This window comes from Gobio gobio, assembly GCF_949357685.1.
Source record: "Gobio gobio genome assembly, chromosome: 7".
NCBI classification, from domain to species: Eukaryota; Metazoa; Chordata; class Actinopteri; order Cypriniformes; family Gobionidae; genus Gobio; species Gobio gobio.
Window position 1 is genome coordinate 51,774,976 of NC_137103.1, and position 19,883 is coordinate 51,794,858.

Sequence of the window (19,883 nt, forward strand, 5' to 3'; positions counted from 1 at the left end):
TCTATCTATCTATCTATCTATCTATCTATCTATCTATCTATCTATCTATCTATCTATCTATCTATCTATCTATCTATCTATCTATCTATCTATCTATCTATCTATCTATCTATCTATCTATCTATCGCATTTTCTTCACTTACATTTGTATGAAGTGCAGTCACTTTCCACTATTTCACAAGAAAGTGAGACTGTTGAGCAAATGTTTGGCCAGCAGCTATAATACGGTTTAACAGGCTTTGTGTGTCAAACACAGATGAAGTTATTCATGCAGAAACAGCTTTTCCGATAGCCTGTAGCTGATGTTTAAACGCAACCAGGGGCGTGTTTTTATTCTGTGGGCGGACTGACTGAATCAGGTGCAGCGCTTTTACTCCATGACATGGTAGAAACTCCATCTAGGGCATCTCAGAAGGATTGTTTTTAAATGGAAGACCAAAAAAAAGAGAAAAGTGGCACCGTTCAACAGGTGGGTTTGCAGTTTATTTGCTAATTTATGAATAATCATAAATCTGAGAGATAGTGAACATACTCCTGATTTGAGTTTTTGTCTTTTCAGATGGAAGATGACAGGGATTGTTTGTTGTCCTCACATAAGGACACGGGGAAAAGTGGAACTAGCTCAATTTCTTCTGCCTCCTTTAATTTCATCAATTCCATTATCGGATCCGGAGTCATAGGTAATATTTTTTAGTTAATGCTTTGACAAAATAATAATATCAATAAATGCATACAGGCACTACCAGTCAAAAGTTTAGACACATCAAACCAAATATATCTTCCTCTTGATCTTAATAACTTGTTGACACATATAAAATGCATATTTAAATGTTGGTACAAAGCTAGTGAGTTGGAGCATATATATTGAGAAAATATATATTGAGAAAAAGGGTGTTAATTTTACCTTTAGGGGTACAACAGCTTGTCGCCGGGGCTGTAAAGGCTCCTAAGAGGTGCATTTATTAGTACCAAATACGTACCTTAAGCTACTACTATGAACCTTTTTGAGGTAAAAAAGGTACAAAGATGTAATTTTAAGGATACTGCCCCAGCGACAAGCTGTTGTACCCATAAAGGTACAATTTTGACACCCTTTTTCTTTGTGTATGAACTCCTGAAGTGTTTAAAAAGCATCTCATGCAGGTGGTTGAGAGCATGTCAAGCAAATAGTTTAGTATCTAAGATATAGAGTAAATCTGATTTGTTTATAGTTTACATTCCCAAACTTTCATAACTTTGATGACTGTACAATCTCTTGGCTGACAGTTTAGATGTTTTCTCTTTTTTAATTTCTTGTCTGATTATTTTAATCAAAACAATATAACTAATAGTATAGGTATGATATAGTCAATACAATATCTTTATAGAAAATGTAAATCAAAAGCATGCTTAATGACCTATTGCTGTTGTTTGAATGCAGTTATGTTCATTATTTTCTCACATTTGTTCATATTTTAATAGGCCAGATTGTGTAAGAACTGGCTTAGATTCCACATGGTACAGGATCATATGACTACTGAACAGCTATAGTCTGTTCACATGCTTCTGCTGCAGGAAAAAAATATATTTTTCTAGTCCGATGATATGGGGTCTAGAAAAGGTCAGCATTACATTTGAATGTATATATATATATATATATATATATATATATATATATATATATATTCTTGGCAGTAGCTATTTCTGTGCTCTATCGCCTGCCTGATCAGAGAGGAAAAAACAAAACTAGTTAGTCAGCTGAGCTTTTCAACTCCCCTGTAGGGGAGACTGAGGCTAGTTGTCACATTTATGTGAATATTTTCATGTGTGGGTTTTATTTTAAGTCACCTTTTATGTAAAGGTTTAAAAATATGTTCAGCAAGTCCTCCATATCTCTGATCTCTTGGTTTCATTCTTCTAGGTTTGCCATATTCTTTGAGTCAGGCTGGACTCCCAATGGGTCTTCTGCTGCTTTTTCTGGTTGCCTTCATCACAGGTATGCATGCACGGCAAATGTTCGTTCCCTGTTAACTATGCATCTAGATGACAATAATTTGCATTTTAAAGTACTTTCATGCACTGATTATAAAGAAAGCATAGAATAAAGTTGAGGGCATAGTTTGCCTATATATAAATAGAAGTTATATATATATATTATTATTTCATATGGACAACTTCTATGATAGTTTTATGGTGCTTTTGTCTCCTTTTTGCAGCTTAACAGTTTAAATCACCATCCACTTTCACTGTTAGGAAAAAGAGCAGTGTTTCATAGATGATAAAAGACAATATGGTTTTGAAATGATGATGTTGAGTATATGACGACTACTCCTTTAAGATAAATAGCAATGCTGTGCTTTAGAATTAATGCATGTAAATGTTTTACACATTACTGTTTCTAAATGCATATTGTTTTTTTTCCTTTAAAGGGGTCATGACATGAGAAATCAAATTTGCCTTGATCTTTTGACATTTAAGAGGTCTTTGTACCATTAAAACATCCTGCAAGGTTCATAGCTTAAAACATCCTCCTCATTATAAACAAAACATGCTTTTAATCAAGCTGCCAAATTGTGACGTCACACAGGCAAAAACATTTGCATATGACTCCCTCCAGAGCAAAACATTGACAAGTAATTATACTGTACATCATTGCACTATAAGGCCCCGCCCACTGGCATGCAGTCGCTACTCTATGCATCAGACACTCAGCCAACGGTCCGTGGGCGTGACGTCTGAGGCTGAGACTACTTAACGGCTGACATTTGCTACACTGGATGTAAGCGTCGCATCATCAAATAGAGCCCATTATAATCAGTGACGCTGTCAACACTGATACAGTATACAGATGTGTGTTCAGTTTGTGACATTGGGGAGCGCGGGGCACAACCTAACGCGGGGTTAGTTGTCACACGCATATTTTAACCCTTTCCACACATGCCAAAATGACGAAACTTGGTGTATTTAGTTCCATATCAACATTATTTAGAGAAAAAATTGCGCCAAAATAAAAAAATCTCTGGAGGATTTCACTGAACATGCATTTAACCACAGCAAAAGTAAATTTCTTACTTAAGTTTAGTTTTCATCTCTGTTTTTTGTGTTTATTTAAAATAAGACAAATCCTATATTATTGTAATCTTATATCTGTTATTTAACAGTTGAGCTGGTTCTTTAATGCTGATCTAACCAGCAGAAGACACGAGCCGCGATTTAAATCCCAGTTGCGCAGATGTTGTAACACTGCGTTACAATGAGCCCCTATTAGAAATATGCCATTATATTCTATACTTTTATGAATTCTTTTGAGAAACCATGAGAAAAGGGTGAATAATGACTGAGAGTTAATGTTCAGAAATTATTCATTATTATTCTGTTTTGAACTGTGCTGTATAGCTGTATTTAGCAATGTGTTTGTAGTCAAACTCAAAAATCAGTATATTTTTAATTAAAAAAATGCCATTATTTTATTTTAAAAAGTTAATAATTGTATTTTGTTGACAAAATATTTTTTTGATTATATCAGGTAACATTTTAAGTTGTTATTTGGTCATGTTACATTGTGCCCCACCACATGTTACAATGTACCCCACCTATGGGGCATGTTGTCACATTTCACTTCCATTCTTTCGGGGTAAATCAAGAAAAAAATGTACACTGTATTAATGAAACAAAACCACATAATTGTACTAGACGTGTGCAATTAATGTGGGAAAAAATAAATACTCTGAACCCCAAGTGGATTTACACAAACTGAGAAAGTCTAAAAGCGTTAGGTTGTGCCCCGCTCTCCTCTACTCCACACGCTCGAGTCTGTCGACAACAGAACAAATGAAAGAGTGAAAGAATGTTCGCAATGACGTTGGCCAATCACAACAGTGGCCATAGACCCTTTTAACATTTCCGGGTTTCTCAGAGCGGAAGTCGTTATAGTTGGGTTAACATTTATAGACTTGGTCGGCATTAATGGGAACGGCCACAAATCGTCATATCTGCCATATGCTGTGGGGGAAAACAAAACATTACAATGAATGCACGTAGACCTTGTTAGACGCTTTATCTTTACTCTTTGTAATGATTACGATTTATTTTAGCTTGGTGCAGTCACGAAAAGTTGCCATGTGGAGTTCTGCACCTTTAGTAAGTTAAAAAAACCCTGATCTGAAGTTTTATACTGCCAAATAAACAGACAGAGCCGTTCGTCAATTCCGAAAGCCTGTTTAACCAATACAGTTAAACATTTGCACTACATGATGCTGGTATTATTGTAAAGATTAAAAAAACAGTACGGACAATCTGACCCAATATGGCTCAGTTTTTCTATATATCTTGCTCTGTCGAGCGGCAAAAGTGATTCTACACAGGCTAAACTGAGTTGACCCCATGCATTTATTTTTTTCCCCCACGTCACGCCCCCAGCTATGACACAACGCCGACCAAGTCTTATAGTGAATGAGAGAATACATTGAAATATATATTTGGTGCGCCCATTTGCTCAAATAGCAAAAGAAAAATGCCACAATAGTGATTTCACAATTTTTAAAAAGAGGGAACAAATAGAGTGAGATTGATAACGGCAGCTGTATTAGAAACACCCTCACTCACAGCAGCAGTAACTTATGTTTTGTAATTTGATGCAAAAGTAATAAAATTTGTGTTATAAGTGTACATACATTTAAAAAAGAAAAAATACAAAAAACTTTGCAGGATTTACGATATTGATGACCGTTAAAAAGCGGTCTTCACAGTCTGTGAAAAGGGCCTATTGACTGACAAGCCTTAAAGGAGCCGCGCCTTAAAAACTGATCATTTCAGACAGAGGGTCAGAATGAAGGTTGAAAATGATTCCATATATATATAAATGACACGGAACAAAACAAACTGTGATTGGTTGCTGTGACAAGCAGGGCGGGCGAGAGCCGTGAGCGGCCGCTCTGCTTGTCACAGTTAGTTATATGTCAGTCAAACATCCTTGACCAATGAAAGATTCGATAGAGTCCAGACCTTCTGCGGTCAGTCTGAAGGTCTGGCTCTGCGAGACTAGCTGTTAAACGACTGAATGCCAGTGGGCGGGGCCTATGGTGTGATGATAGTCGATGTTTTGCTCTGAAGGCAGTCATGCAAATGTTTTTGCCTGTGTGACGTCACAATTTGGCTGCTCGATTAAATAAATGCTTTGTAATATATATACTTTATCAAAATTATATGTGAACATCAAGGAACATAAACAATTTTTAGTGCCATTGTCAAAAGTGTTATTATATTATATATTGTTTTTCTTTTCTTTTTTCTTTGTGCAGATTACTCCATCATTCTGCTTGTCAGAGGAGGGAATCTGTCTGGCACTCACAGTTATCAGTCTCTGGTTCAAAGCACATTTGGCCAGATGGGATATTTGATTGTGTCAGCTCTGCAGTTTCTTTACCCATTCATCGGTAATCACAGACATCTGTCCAAATGTCCTTTTGTTGTATTCATATTGTGAGGTGAATATAATTGTCCTTATTGTGTCCCACATATAGCAATGGTCAGCTACAACATCATCACAGGTGACACGCTGACCAAAGTGTTTATGAGAATCCAAGGAGGTGAGCTGCTTATTGCATTTCCTTTTTTAAAAGGTGTCATACTCATATCCCATCTTTATTGTTATTTTTTTTGTCCCAGGGGTCTGCTTATAATCTTAGCAAAGTGGTTTGCGCCAGAAAGTCATAATTTATTTAATATGACCATTTTCATCTATTTCACAGTAGCAACACTATTGCTGCTGTGCCTTTAAGACTTTCGTGTAAACGGTATATCTATTATTGACACAGCTTGTTGCTGCTTTTGTTAATGGAATAATAGCATCTGCATTTGCCTTATAGGCATGAATAGGCATTATTACAGTGCATCCGGAAAGTATTCACAGCGCTTCACTTTTTCCACATTTCTACAACTTGATTGGAGTCCACCTGTGGTAAATTTAGTTGATTGCACATGATTTGGAAAGGCACACGCCTGTCTATATAAGGTCCCACAGTTAACAGGGCATGTCAGAGCACAAACCAAGCAATGAAGTCCAAGGAATTGTGTATAGACCTATAGAGACACAGATATGGGGAAGGGTTCATAAACATTTCTGCAGCATTGAAAGTTCCCAATGAGCACAGTGGCCTCCATCATCGGTAAATGGAAGAAGTTTGGAACCACCAGGACTCTTCCTAGAGCTGAGCAATTGGGGGAGAAGGTCCTTAGTCAGGAAGCTGACCAAGAACCCAATGGTCACTCTGACAGAGCTCCAGCGTTTCTCTGTGGAGAGAGGAGAACCTTCCAGAAGAACAACAATCTCTGCAGCTCTCCACCAATCAGGCCTGTATGGTAGAGTGGCCAGACGGCACATGACAGCCCGCCTTCAGTTTACCAAAAGGCACCTGAAGGACTCTCAGACCATGAAAAAACTAAATTCTCTGGTCTGATGAACCAAAGATTGAACTCTTTGGCCTGAATGTCAGTTGGACATCAACCAATCAGGTTTCAAAAGGGGCCACTCCACAGAGACTGCATTACTGTCAGCTAAAGCTGATTCCAAATCATCAGTCCTTGTCCTCCTCGATCTATCTGCGGCCTTTGACACGGTCAATCATCAGATTCTTGTGTCCACCCTCTCATCACTGGACATCACAGGGACTCCACTCCTTTGGTTTGAGTCCTATATCACAGGTAGTTCTTTCAAGGTTGCCTGGAGAGGGGAGGTATCCAAAGCCCATCAGCTGACTACAGGGGTTCCTCAGGGCTCAGTGCTTGGACCTCTCCTCTTCTTCATTTACACTACATCATTGGGACCCATCATACAGGCACATGGCTTCTCATACCACTGCTATGCTGATGACACTCAGCTCTACCTTTCATTCCTACCAGACGAGCCCACAGTAGCTGTACGAATCTCCAGCTGTCTGGCGGACATCTTGGCATGGATGAAAAAACATCACCTGCAGCTCAACCTGGCAAAGACTGAACTGCTCGTCTTCCCGGCCAATCCGACAATACAACATGACTTCACCATCCAGCTAGGTTCATCTCGGATCACCCCTTCAGGGTCGGTCAGAAACCTTGGCGTAATCTTTGACGACCAGCTGTCCTTCAAAGACCACATTTCAAAGACAGCTCGCTCATGCAGGTTTGCGCTCCACAACATCAGGAAGATCAGACCTTTTCTAACAGAGCATGCAACACAACTTCTCGTCCAGGCCCTGGTCATTTCCAGGCTTGACTACTGCAATACACTTCTGGCTGGACTTCCATCATGTGCGATCAAAATGCTCCAAATGATCCAGAATGCAGCAGCACGTCTTGTCTTCAACGAACCCAAAAGGGCCCACGTCACACCACTCTTCATCTCTCTGCACTGGCTACTGCTCGCATCAAGTTCAATGCGCTTATGCTCGCTTACAGTTTCACCACGAGCTCTGCTCCTGCATACTTTGACTCGCTCCTACAAGTCTACACCCCCACCAGAATAATACATTTTTTATTTTTAATACATTTGCAAAGATTTCAAAGAAACTTATTTCACGTTGTCATTATGGGGTATTGTTTGTAGAATTGATTAAATTAATTATATTTAATAAAAATATAATGAATTTAATCCATTTTGGAATAAGGCAGTAACATAAAATGTGGAAAGCGCTGTAAATACTTTCCTGATGCACTGTAACATGCAAATGTGAATTATTTTGTGTTAAAGGTCCCATGGCATGGCATTTTTCTATTATTTTATAATGTTTCCTGAGGTGTACTTATATTGTTAGTATGACTTTTACATCATAAAATGTCATAATTTAGAAATAAAAGGCATTTTTTATATACTGCTGTTTGCCCTGTGGCTGAATGCCCTGCTTCAAGAGGCGTGTCTGCTGTGAGACTTCAGTAAAAACGCCCACTGTTGTGATTGGCTGACATCTTTGCATTTTAAATGAGCGGAGGGGGCGTGGTTTAACGAGGTCTACGAGGCAGGAGCAGGCACGAGCTGCTGCCAGAGAGACGGATGGACCTGAGTTCACTTCACATCAGTTCTCAGCATGTCTGAACTGTTGTAGTTACAGCATATACTTCAGGTTATTAGTCTATTTCTAGTCGGAGGGACTGTCACTCATGTCAGAAAGTTAGTAACTTTAGTAAATTATGGATCAGCGCTGACTGGAGACCCGAACCGTTTAGAACGATTCAGTCCGATTTGGTGAACTGATTCGGTTCACTAAAAAGAACTGGTTCAAAAGAAAGATCGTTCGCGAACCGGACATCACTAATGTACCAGAGACTGAGCGATTGCTAACAAAATTATTTATAGTAACTACTGTGTTATGAGAGCGCTGTCAGTCAGCGCGAGTTTATTGTGTTTGTATCTGAGAGTTCTGAATAAACACGAGTCCCAGTCACACCGAGTCCGTCTTCATCATTATTACCAACTTTGTAACACATGCAAAGTACCATTACAGCTGTCGAGATGAACGAGTTAAAAGTAAGTGTTGATAATAGCATTATTTTTAAAATAAAATAAAAGCGTCAGTGACGCGCGTTGAGTACACAGCGCAAACAAAGACACAACAGCAGTAATCGAATGTAATCCAGTTTATTGTGGGGCTAGGCTGGCTAGCCCGGATATGCTCACGCTTACCCCCCTTCTGCTTAATCTCGCGCCGCGTTTGGTGCCTCCGCTGTGGGCCAGATGCAGTACTGGGGGTCGGGGATGTTGAAGGCCGACCGGCCAGTGCAGCCCGAGCTTCGGCGTGTGTGAGGTTTATCTCTAAAGATCTGACTCTGCCATGTTGAGCAGAAACTCATGACTGTATGCACATTTTAGAACCGATAGACGCGACGAGGACGTACAAAAACACTGACTCACAAGATAGAAAACACCGTTCTGTCAGGAGAGAGAGAAGCCGCATTGTGTGCACGAATAATAAATAATTAGCTACACATCAGAAATCACTGATCACAGATCAGAAGGAACTGAAAAAAGACTTCTGTTTTCATTTGTACATCCAAACACTGAGAAACTGCCAGCATTCACTCGTTCACAAGGAATGATCTCTCGAGCGTTTGCATGGGCGTGCCAGATTCTCTGGGTGGAGGAAAGGGAGGAAACCGTTCCTGCTTGGACGTCAAACCAGGAGACTTCAGGATTGGCTCATCTGGGCTGTCATTTTCTCAAAGGCAGAGAAAGACAGCCAGAACTCGGGTTTACACCGATCAACATTTCTATCCACTTGGGGACAATATTCAGGCTAGGGGAACTCATATTAATGTTGAAAAACCTCATAAAATGAAAATTTCATGCCATGGGACCTTTAATATTTCTCTTTTTTGACTCTAGAAAGTTTTGAGTTCTGAAAGTTACAGTAAGACTTCATAGTAGCTATAATAAACACATGATAAATTGATCTTGGGTCTAAATGTCTTGTGCCTGTGTTTTGAAAGGACGCCCCCTCCAAAAATAGTCTGTTTTACTCTCTGTGAATGCATTGATAAAAGCAGGAACTTGACAATCATGCTCTTTGTTTTTTCCAGTTGGTCCCGGAAACATTCTTACAGAGAGACATTTTGTAATTCTGATGTCCACTCTTCTATTCACACTGCCCCTGTCTCTCTATAGAGATATAGGAAAGCTGGGAAAGGTTGAGTATTCAATATAATCACTGCTTTAAAGCAATATTTCACCCCAAAATCTTTAATTCACCTATTATTTACTCACTCTCATGTCTTTTCATATCTGTATCTTGTTGTATTTCTGTGGAACACAGCATTTCATAGTGACCATGTCTGATTACCCACGCCAAGCTCTAAAATGGACAAGAAAGCATAATATTTCATTTTATAAGAACAGTCCATATGACCTGTGTGTTAGATTTAAAGGTATTGAAGCCAGGGCATTGTTGTGCTCCACAGAAAAATTACATCATATGGGTTTGGATAACAGGAATATTTTTATTTTTGAAAAAAAAAAAAAATCAAAAATATAAATCTTGTCATTAATTACTCACCCTCATGTTGTTACAAACCCGTAAGTCTTTTGTTAATCTTTTTGTTCACAAATGAAGATCTTTTTAATGAAATCGGAGAGCTTTTTGTTCCTCCATTGACAGACTACGCAACTACCACTTGTAAAAAAACATAATTTACCACTTTACAAAATATTAAGCATGTTCACACAACATCGTCCGCTCTCGCATCAACACAACACTCATCCATAGTGGTGCTCTCATGAACATGCGTTTGAGATTCATTGGAAGAGAGAAACATTGGAAAATCCGAAGCTCTCATCGGTTTGATGGTGTTTATGCTACAAAAATGCTAAAATGCCGTGCCTGAGGTACTGTAACTCTGAGTCCAGGGATCCTGAGAGGATTTTCTGTTTGTCATACTCTCGTTAAGTTACGATTAAAGTCCCTGCTAACATACAAACCGAAATAACTAACGTCATGTAACACTGTAGGTCAAAAACACGAAGGTCTACATTTCAGTGCCTCTCCATATTAAACTGGTTATATGTAAATTAATTAAATTTTAGATATGTTTAAGGTCTACATTATCTGTCCTACTAAGGAGGACTCCTATTTTGATGGGTATTATAGTCTCCGGGTAACAAAAGGAAGAGCTCGCACACAGTTTATCAGAGTTGTTTTGCAGATACAAAGTTTACCAGTTATTAACTGCACCCTCGAAAAGGCATACGGTCTGTGTATAGGTTTGTTTACTGTTAGCTGTTTGAGTGTTTTTGTGTAATTTACTGTGTATGTTAATGGCAATGCAATGGAGAGAGAGAGTTTGTGAATGAGACGTGAATGCGCACTTCTAATGCTTTGTTTGTTCAGCTCTTACGATGATTTTTTTTGGAGTGAAAAAGGACATAATAAACTTGATAAACCATCAGTGAAGTTTGGCCGTCATTCGGACAGGGGATACGCTACATTCTGTGTCCAAAAACATCTTGGGATAAGGTTTTCACACTGACAGCTGTCATTGTAAGATATAGCAACTCCGTCTGTTTGTCCGAGTTAGCAACAGTAACTAAGGGGGGCGGGGCTTACCGATAGGTCAATTGAGGTTAAACCACTGGAGTCACATGGATTATGATGAACCGTTAAAGCTGCACTATGTAAAATTTTTTCAGTAAAATATCTAAAAACCACAAGGCCAGTGTTATATATTTTATTCAGCTGAGTACTTCTATATCCCAAATGTTCCCAACTATTTGTGAATCGTGAGAAATTGCTATTTTAACCAAGGAACCGGGACGTGTGAGGGAGTCGCCTGTCAATTGTGTCATATTGGCGTTACCCTTGGTTTCCGGTTTTATTTTGCAGAAACGCTTTACTCTCACTGCAGTGTGAACAAGTGTCATAGCAGCCGCCGAGAGAACGCACAGAGTAACGTCATAACTTCATTAACACACTCAGATGTGTCTAATATGATGAACAGAGCTGCGTTACCTCAGACTCATGGCCGGAAAAACGGAAATGGCGCTGGGGACTGTGGCATAATAAAAGTCCCGCCGGCGACTATGCCATAATAAAGGTCCCGCTGCTCGCGAGGCTTGTGTTGCGCTCTTCTTATTAACACTCAGTCCTGCTTCTGCTTCAGACTACAGTCACGTTAATAATCGCATCCATGAACATGATTTCTGCCCGAGTCCTATCCCGATTCTTTCCCACCGGCTGTGAGGTGAAGACAACATGTCCCAAGATTCTGCGCTCAAACGTGGCGTCATCAAACTACGCCTTTGTTTTGAATAGGTGACCTCAAGCGGACGGAAAAGTTACATAGTGCAGCTTTAATGATGTCTTTATTACCTTCTGGGGCTTGAAAGTGGTAGTTGTGTAGTCTGTCAATGGAGGTACAGGAAGCTCTCAGATTTCATGAAAAAGATCTTCATTTGTGTTCTGAAGATGAATAAAAGTCTTTTACGGTGTTTGGGACGAAATGAGGGTGAGAAATTGATGACGGCATTTTCATTTTTTGGGTGAACTATCCCTTTAAATTGGCAATAATGAGCTCTCTCTCCCTCCTCTGTTCCAGGTATCTTTATTGTCCATGCTCTTGACTTTTGCCATCCTCATCACAGTGGTCGTGAGAGCAGCGACACTAGGACCACAGATGTATAAAATCTATCTTCCTGTCTGTGTGCATTCATTCACACCGTCCACCATATGCTCATGTTTGCTGACCGCAGCTCAGGATAATGATTTACCCTGATCTCACTGCGCTCCCTTCATTGGGTTTATTTCATTTTTGATTTGATTTTCCATCATATTTTTAGCCTTTACCAAGACGTTTAGTGACACGCTGCAGTGAGTGCTTCATAAGGATAACCCGTGTGAACTCAGATCAAATATGTGATTTTCACCTAGCAGATAATTAAACAGGCAAAAGAATGGCTATAATACTGTTCTCTAGTATTATCATAGAGACTTGGGAATGTGACTCTCTTGACTCTTTTTAACATGCTAAAAAATAACCATCCAAACCACCCTAGCAATATCACAGCATCATGTCAGTGACTTTTGCATGGGTATGCACAAATATACAAATTATTTATACAATTAATACCTAACTTTGTGTGTTTACTTGCATTCATTTGTCCACAGACCCGCGTCAGATGATGCATGGGTGTTTGCACGGTGGAATGCAATTCAAGCAGTTGCCGTCATGTCTTTTGGTGAGGTTTTACTTTCAGTGATATACACCTTTCTACATCAGTGTGGTCAGAGATGAGCATTCTCACTTTTTCAATTGAAACTGATGTATTTTTCAGCTTTTATCTGCCACCATAACAGCTTTATGATCTACGGGTCGCTGCAGGAGCCCACGTTGAGCAGCTGGTCTCTTGTCACGCATGTATCTGTGGGCTCAGCTGTACTGGTCAGTGCTGTCTTTGCAGCTGCAGGTTATGCAACTTTTACTGGTTATACACAAGGTAAACCTCTGTATATCCTGGGTCACAATATCTGCACCTATTACTTTGATAAATCTGTGACATATGGTACTCAATGCCCTGGAAGAAGCTGAACACGATGACATGTTTTCCTGTTGTGTTTCTTGTCCAAGGTGATATATTTGAGAACTACTGCAGGAATGATAACTTGGCTACATTCGGTCGATTCTGCTACGGTGTCAGTATAATCACCACGTTCCCTCTGGAGTGCTTTGTAACCCGTGAGGTAAGATAATTTAAGCCTTTATATATGGGTGATTCCACTAGGGACACTTTTGACTACTTGAAATCTTGAAAAACAAAAATTCCCAGTTTTCTGTTATCACGTCCTAAAATGACAATCTGATCATGGCCTTGATCAAGTTGATTTTCCATCATAGCCAACACTATTGCCAAAAGTTTTGGGACACCTGCCTTTACATGCACATGAACTTAAATGACATTGCATTCTTAATATGTTTAATATTGAGTTGGTCCATCCTTTGCAGCTCTAACAGCTTCAACTCTTCTGGGAAGGCGTTCCACAAAGTTTAGGAGTGTGTTTATGGGAGTTTTTTTCACCATTATTCTAGAAGGTCAGGCACTGATGTTGGACGAGAAGGCCTGGCTCTCAGTCTCCGCTCTAATTCATCCCAAAGGTGTTCTATCGGATTGAGGTCAGGACTCTGTGCAGGCCAGTCAAGTTCCTCCACACCAAACTCGCTCATCCGTGTCTTTATGGACCGACGCTTTGTGCACTGGTGCGCAGTCATGTTGGTACAGGAAGGGGCCGTCCCCAAACTGTTCCCACAAAGTCGGAAGCATGAAATTGCCCCAAATGTCTTGGTATGCTGAAGCATTAAGAGTTCCTTTCACTGGAACTAAGGGGCCAAGCCCAACCGCTTAAAAACAACCCCATACCATAATCCCCCCTCCACCAAACTTTACCCTTGGCACAATGCAGTCAGGCAAGTACCGTTCTCCTGGCAACCGCCAAACCCAGACTCGTCCATTGGATTGCCAGACAGAGAAGCGTGATTGGTCATTCCAGAGAACACGTCTCCACTGCTCTAGAGTCCAGTCGCGGCGTGCTTTACCCCACTGCATACCACGCTTTGCATTGCACTTGGTGATGTAAGGCTTGGAGGAGCTGCTCAGCCTTTGAAACCCATTCCATGAAGCTCTCTACACACTGTTCTTGAGCTAATCTGAAGGCCACATGAAGTTTGGAGGTCTGTAGCTATTGACTCTGCAGAAAGTTGGCGACTTCTGCGCACTGTGCGCCTCAGCATGCGCTGACCCCGCTCTGTGATTTTATGTGGCCTACCACTTCATAGCTGAGTTGCTGTTGTTCCCAATTGCTTCCACTTTGTTATAATACCACTAACAGTTGACTGTGGAAATTTCACGAATGGACTTATTGCACAGGTGGCAACCTATTACGGTACCACATGATGGGTTTTTATTCACCTGTGGCCATGGAAGTGATTGGAACACCTGAAATCAATTATTTGGAAGGTTGTCCAAGTTTCAGTTGTTAAATAACATTTAAACGTGTTTAAATAAATTTTTTGACTCTTTTTATGTCAGACGGTTCAACCAAATAGTTGTATGTATATACTGTAGTTGTACCACCTGACATGGAAAGTGTACCAACCTACCCATGCTTGAAATTAGCCGTTTTACCAGTGTTTGAGAGAGATCTACAAAACTCTTCACTCTGATTCCACAAGGGTCAGTTGGGCTCCTCTGGATGATGCATTATCATGTTTAGTGTTATTACCTATCTAAAAAATTGCTGGACAAATTTTTTTAGGGGTTCAAGCATGAAATGCTGAAACCCTATTGTAATTGTAAGGATTCGTAAAACGCATCGTGCAGGCCAAACCGTAAGGCCTAGAGACATGAAACCTGGCCAGATGGTAGGCCTCAGTTTGGGGACAACCTATCAGAGTATGACCCCGAATGGCCCATAGGTGGCGCTACAGCAACCAAAAGTTCAAAATTGCTCATAACTCTTAGACTGTTTGTCCCAGGATCAAGTGTCTTATATCGTTGGGATCCTTGGCTCAAGGCAGACAAAATGGCTATCTCCGATTTTGATGTAGGCAGGGAAAATTTTCTGCTATGTCGAATTTTGTCCAAAACCTACTTTTGCAAACTAGTCCCTGTTTTTTTGCCCGATCGGAACCGAACCAGTCTAGGACAATTCTCTGGACTCTCTCGATCCATAATTATAAAAAAAAGTTGAACTTTGGCATTTGGGTGGCTGAAACAGGGTCATTTAGAAAAGGGGCGTGGCAAAATACACTAAAAAGCCTATACATCCCAAATGAAAACTCAGAACTTCACCAAAATTGATGAGCATATGTGTCAGAACATGGTGAGGAAGCATGCAGAGTTTCATGGAGATCGGACCATAGGTGGCGCTATAACTGGCAAAAAGCCTTCATTCTTATTAGGGGTTCAAGCATGAAATGCTGAAACCCTATTGTAATTGTAAGGATTCGTAAAACGCATCGTGCAGGCCAAACCGTAAGGCCTAAAGACATGAAACCTGGCCAGATGGTAGGCCTCAGTTTGGGGACAACCTATCAGAGTATGACCCCGAATGGCCCATAGGTGGCGCTACAGCAACCAAAAGTTCAAAATTGCTCATAACTCTTAGACTGTTTGTCCCAGGATCAAGTGTCTTATATCGTTGGGATCCTTGGCTCAAGGCAGACAAAATGGCTATCTCCGATTTGGATGTAGGCAGGGAAAATTTTCTGCTATGTCGAATTTTGTCCAAAACCTACTTTTGCAAACTAGTCCCTGGTTTTTCGCCCGATCGGAACCGAACCAGTCTAGGACAATTCTCTGGACTCTCTCGATCCATAATTATCAAAAAAAAAGTTGAACTTTGGCATTTGGGTGGCTGTAACAGGGTCATTTAGAAAAGGGGCGTGGCAAAATACACTAAAAAGCCTATACATCCCAAATGAAAACTCAGAACTTCACCAAAATTGATGAGCATATGTGTCAGAACATGGTGAGGAAGCATGCAGAGTTTCATGGAGATCGGACCATAGGTGGCGCTATAACTGGCAAAAAGCCTTCATTCTTATTAGGGGTTCAAGCATGAAATGCTGAAACCCTATTGTAATTGTAAGGATTCGTAAAACGCATCGTGCAGGCCAAACCGTAAGGCCTAGAGACATGAAACCTGGCCAGATGGTAGGCCTCAGTTTGGGGACAACCGGAACCGAACCAGTCTAGGACAATTCTCTGGACTCTCTCGATCCATAATTATCAAAGCATGAAATGCTGAAACCCTATTGTAATTGTAAGGATTCGTAAAACGCATCGTGCAGGCCAAACCGTAAGGCCTAGAGACATGAAACCTGGCCAGATGGTAGGCCTCAGTTTGGGGACAACCGGAACCGAACCAGTCTAGGACAATTCTCTGGACTCTCTCGATCCATAATTATCAAAAAAAAGTTGAACTTTTGCATTTGGATGGCTATAACAGTGTCATTTAGAAAAGGGGCGTAGCAAAATACACACAAAAGCCTATAAATCCTAAAGGAAAACTCAAAACTTCACGAAAATTGGTGGGCCTATGTGACATAACATGCTGAAGAAGCATGCAAAGTTTTATGGAGATCGGACCATAGTTGGCACTATAACTGTTAAAAAGCTTTTGAAACCATATGTTTCCTCTGGTAAATTGCCTATATTGCCTGTAAATTGACTTTTCCATCTATTATTTCAGTGTTTAAAATCTTGTTAAATAAAACTTAATGTATTTTGATGCTTGTGTGCTTAAAGGCCTTAAAGGCTTGAACCCCGCTAAATGCTGCTTGCAGCTTTAATTTCAATTATCTTTTTTTCAATAAAACATGTTTTACTTGAAATAAAATAAAAATGAAGTGAAATAAATAAAATAATTTTATTTCATTTAACTTTTTTGTAATTAAAAAAATAATAAAAAATAGATACAGTGTATTTATATATATATATATATATATATATATATATATATATATATATATATATATATATATATATATATATATATATATATATATATATATATATATATATATATATATATATACAAATATTTTATTTCAGTTACATTTCTCATTTTCATTTAGTATCTCAATTATATTAAAATAACATAGCAAAAAATGTAAAGTAGGATTCAGATTTTAACACATTTTATAGTTTATTAAAAAAAATTAAAATCATTCGTTTGTGACCCATTGTCAAAGTCTTTAGACCTTTCCAGAGCTTTCTGTATGACATTACACTCATTATTGACCACATGCAATGTTTGAATTCATTGTAAAGTGTGACATCGGCTACTTAAGATGATTGTTTTAGTATTTGTTTAACTTGCTTGTTCTTTCTTGATGGTGTCCAGGTGATCTCCAATGTCTTTTTTAAAGGAGAACTCAGTACCACCGCCCATGTCATCATTACCTTGGTGATCATATCAGCAACGACTGCCATATCCCTCTTTTATGACTGTCTGGGGATTGTACTTGAACTGAATGTGAGATTTCCTGTTAATTCCTTAACAACAGAATATGTGTTCACATTCAGAGGTGTCTGTAAAAGTTGTGTTTATGTTTTTCCATCTCCTTCAGGGTGTTCTGAGTGCTATACCCCTCATGTTCATCTTCCCCGCCGCCTGCTTTCTGAAGCTCTCGGATGGCCGCTGGTTTCGTGGGGAAAACCTCATTCCCAGCATTATCCTGGCAGCGGGTGTTTGTGTTATGATAATCGGCTTAATCATGATGGTGCTCTTCCCTCAGGACTGTTCGCACGGAGCAGAGATGTTCTACTGCACCGTCTCCAACACCTCAGTTCCCAGCACCACTTCACCCAGCGGTGTGCTACAGTTTAGTAACGCCACACAGAATGCCAGCATTTTCTGAATTAAATTCATTTTTACTGGAATTATGTTCACTGGAATCTTTTTATATGCTGTTTTCTAGTGATAAATTGTTGGTGCAATTGTTGTATTAAATATATTTAATAAAAACAAGCCTACAAAAGATCTATTTTGATCTATGCACTATCTTCTAAGTCTTTTGAACCCATATTATAAGGAACAGGCTCACATTTAAGTTGTTGGTCTTTCCCTCTTTGGACTTTAGCTGAGTGATGTGCCAGTTTGAATTTCCACAATGGAGAAATAAATTAAGGCCTACACTGGCTAAATCAATCTGTTTCATAAAAATAAAAAAAATTACATTTAAAAAACTTGGAAAAGCACCGCTACCATATACAGAACATGTTAAGATATGGTGCTATATAGCACCAAAAGTGGTTCCTCTGTGATTACGACGAAGAACCATTTTTGGGGCCAAATAGAACCTTTTTTTTTTTTGAGTGTAGTGCAAATCGTGCCTTGTTGGCAAGTGCTATTCACACTAGCTCCGCATAACAATGCCTGTTTGGGAAAAAGAAGAAAAAAAAAGAAGAAAAATCAGGCATGCCACAATGTTTTCAGTGGCGTAGTCAGTAAAGCATAAGGCATAAAGATCTAGGTTTTGACGTGATCGACCCGGGTTCTAATCCAACTTTTGCAGAGCTTGCTCTTCTCTCTTTTCCCATCACATATCACATCGGAAACGCATTTACTTTCAATAAACATTAAGAAAATGTTCTAAAAATGGGAATAAAGTGCCTAACGAAATGTTTAATAATAATAAAAGCATTTATTGGGTAGGGGTAGGTGTAGGGAGGGTTTTTATTGTCCCATCAAGTGGCATCCATTTAATAATTTTAATAAATATAATAATTTACACTCTATTATTATTGTATCCAGTTTATGTAAAACAATACTGAGGTGCAAATATGTAAGTATCTGTCAAAAAGTATAAATAGCATCTAATTACTATTTACACATATTGCAAAGAGCTGCTACTTTTACATGGTGTAAATAGAATATATCAGTATTTTCACTTAGTGTAAATATCATCTATCGCTTAGAAAATGTTATTTTAACTTCGTGTAAATAGAATATAGTTGCTATTTACACTTGGTGTAAATAGCATCTATTTCAATTGCTATTATGTCACAGGATTGATTTTTATTAAAAAGAAGTAATTTTTATGGGTTTTTTTTATTTTCTTTAAAGGTATTCACCAAAGTCCCAGTCATTTCTCTGGGCTGAACATCTTTGAAACTCCATAGGTGACATGATGACTTTACTAATCGGACTGGCTCTTATTTAGAAGGCGGGACTTATTCAGCCATATTGCGTGTGGCATTTTCTCCCATTTAATATTAATATGAGTGCCGTCTTTCTGTATATAAAGTCTTTGAAGTTCACCCAAAAATACAAATTCTTTCATCATTTACTCTCACCTTCTTGTTGTTTTAAACCTGTATGTGTTTCTTTGTTCTGTTGAACACAAAATAATATATTCTGAAGAACAGCAGTAGGCTAGGCCTAACCAAACAGTTCCCCCGTTGACCTATATGAAAAAAAGAAAAAAAAAAGAAGGAAAGTCAGTGTGAACCAGAACCCGTTTGGTTACCAAGATTCTTCAAAATATCTTCTTCTGCGTTAAACAGACCAAATAATCTCATACACAGGTTTAAAACAACATGAGGGTGAGAAAAACTATGACAAAATTTCAATTTTTGGGTGAACTATCCCTTTAAGATAGGATATACGCTAGGCCTATCTATCACGACAAAAGATTACTCAATTGATTCAAAACCATAGACCGTAAAAAAATCTTCAAAACATGTTTAAACTGTTACCAAAGTCTCTTTAAGACTATAGTCTATATAAAGTCTCTGCTCTCACCACAGGATGTTATGGAAATGTTCACGACGACTTTCAGAAAAAGATCAAATCCTCCCGTGATGCTTGTTGTTGTATGCAGGTTAAATTTAATTGGTTAAGTAACCTAGTTAGTGTGTGGGACGTGTGGCGTGCTTGGGTTAA

The 19,883-nt window shown here is 39.1% G+C and overlaps 1 protein-coding gene across 1 annotated transcript; it reads left to right on the plus strand.

Annotated features, from left to right (window-relative positions):
* The first annotated feature begins 268 nt into the window (after window positions 1-268).
* slc38a11 (solute carrier family 38 member 11) lies at window positions 269-17,972 on the plus strand. Its single transcript, XM_079821414.1, has 12 exons — window positions 269-469; window positions 560-680; window positions 1,901-1,975; window positions 5,280-5,414; window positions 5,502-5,567; window positions 9,529-9,635; window positions 12,037-12,116; window positions 12,606-12,676; window positions 12,773-12,934; window positions 13,066-13,178; window positions 17,340-17,471; window positions 17,566-17,972. The coding sequence occupies exons 1-12, from the start codon at window positions 428-430 to the stop codon at window positions 17,854-17,856; spliced, it is 1,395 nt and encodes a 464-aa protein (XP_079677540.1). The 5' UTR covers window positions 269-427; the 3' UTR covers window positions 17,857-17,972.
* Window positions 17,973-19,883: the final 1,911 nt, after the last annotated feature.

Excerpts from the sequence above, each read along its gene's own strand:
- slc38a11 (XM_079821414.1), top strand. The coding sequence starts at position 428 with ATGGAAGACCAAAAAAAAGAGAAAAGTGGCACCGTTCAACAG. Across the intron at positions 5,415-5,501 it reads GTTTCTTTACCCATTCATCG|CAATGGTCAGCTACAACATC; the intron begins GTAATCACAGAC and ends TCCCACATATAG. Across the intron at positions 5,568-9,528 it reads GTTTATGAGAATCCAAGGAG|TTGGTCCCGGAAACATTCTT; the intron begins GTGAGCTGCTTA and ends TGTTTTTTCCAG.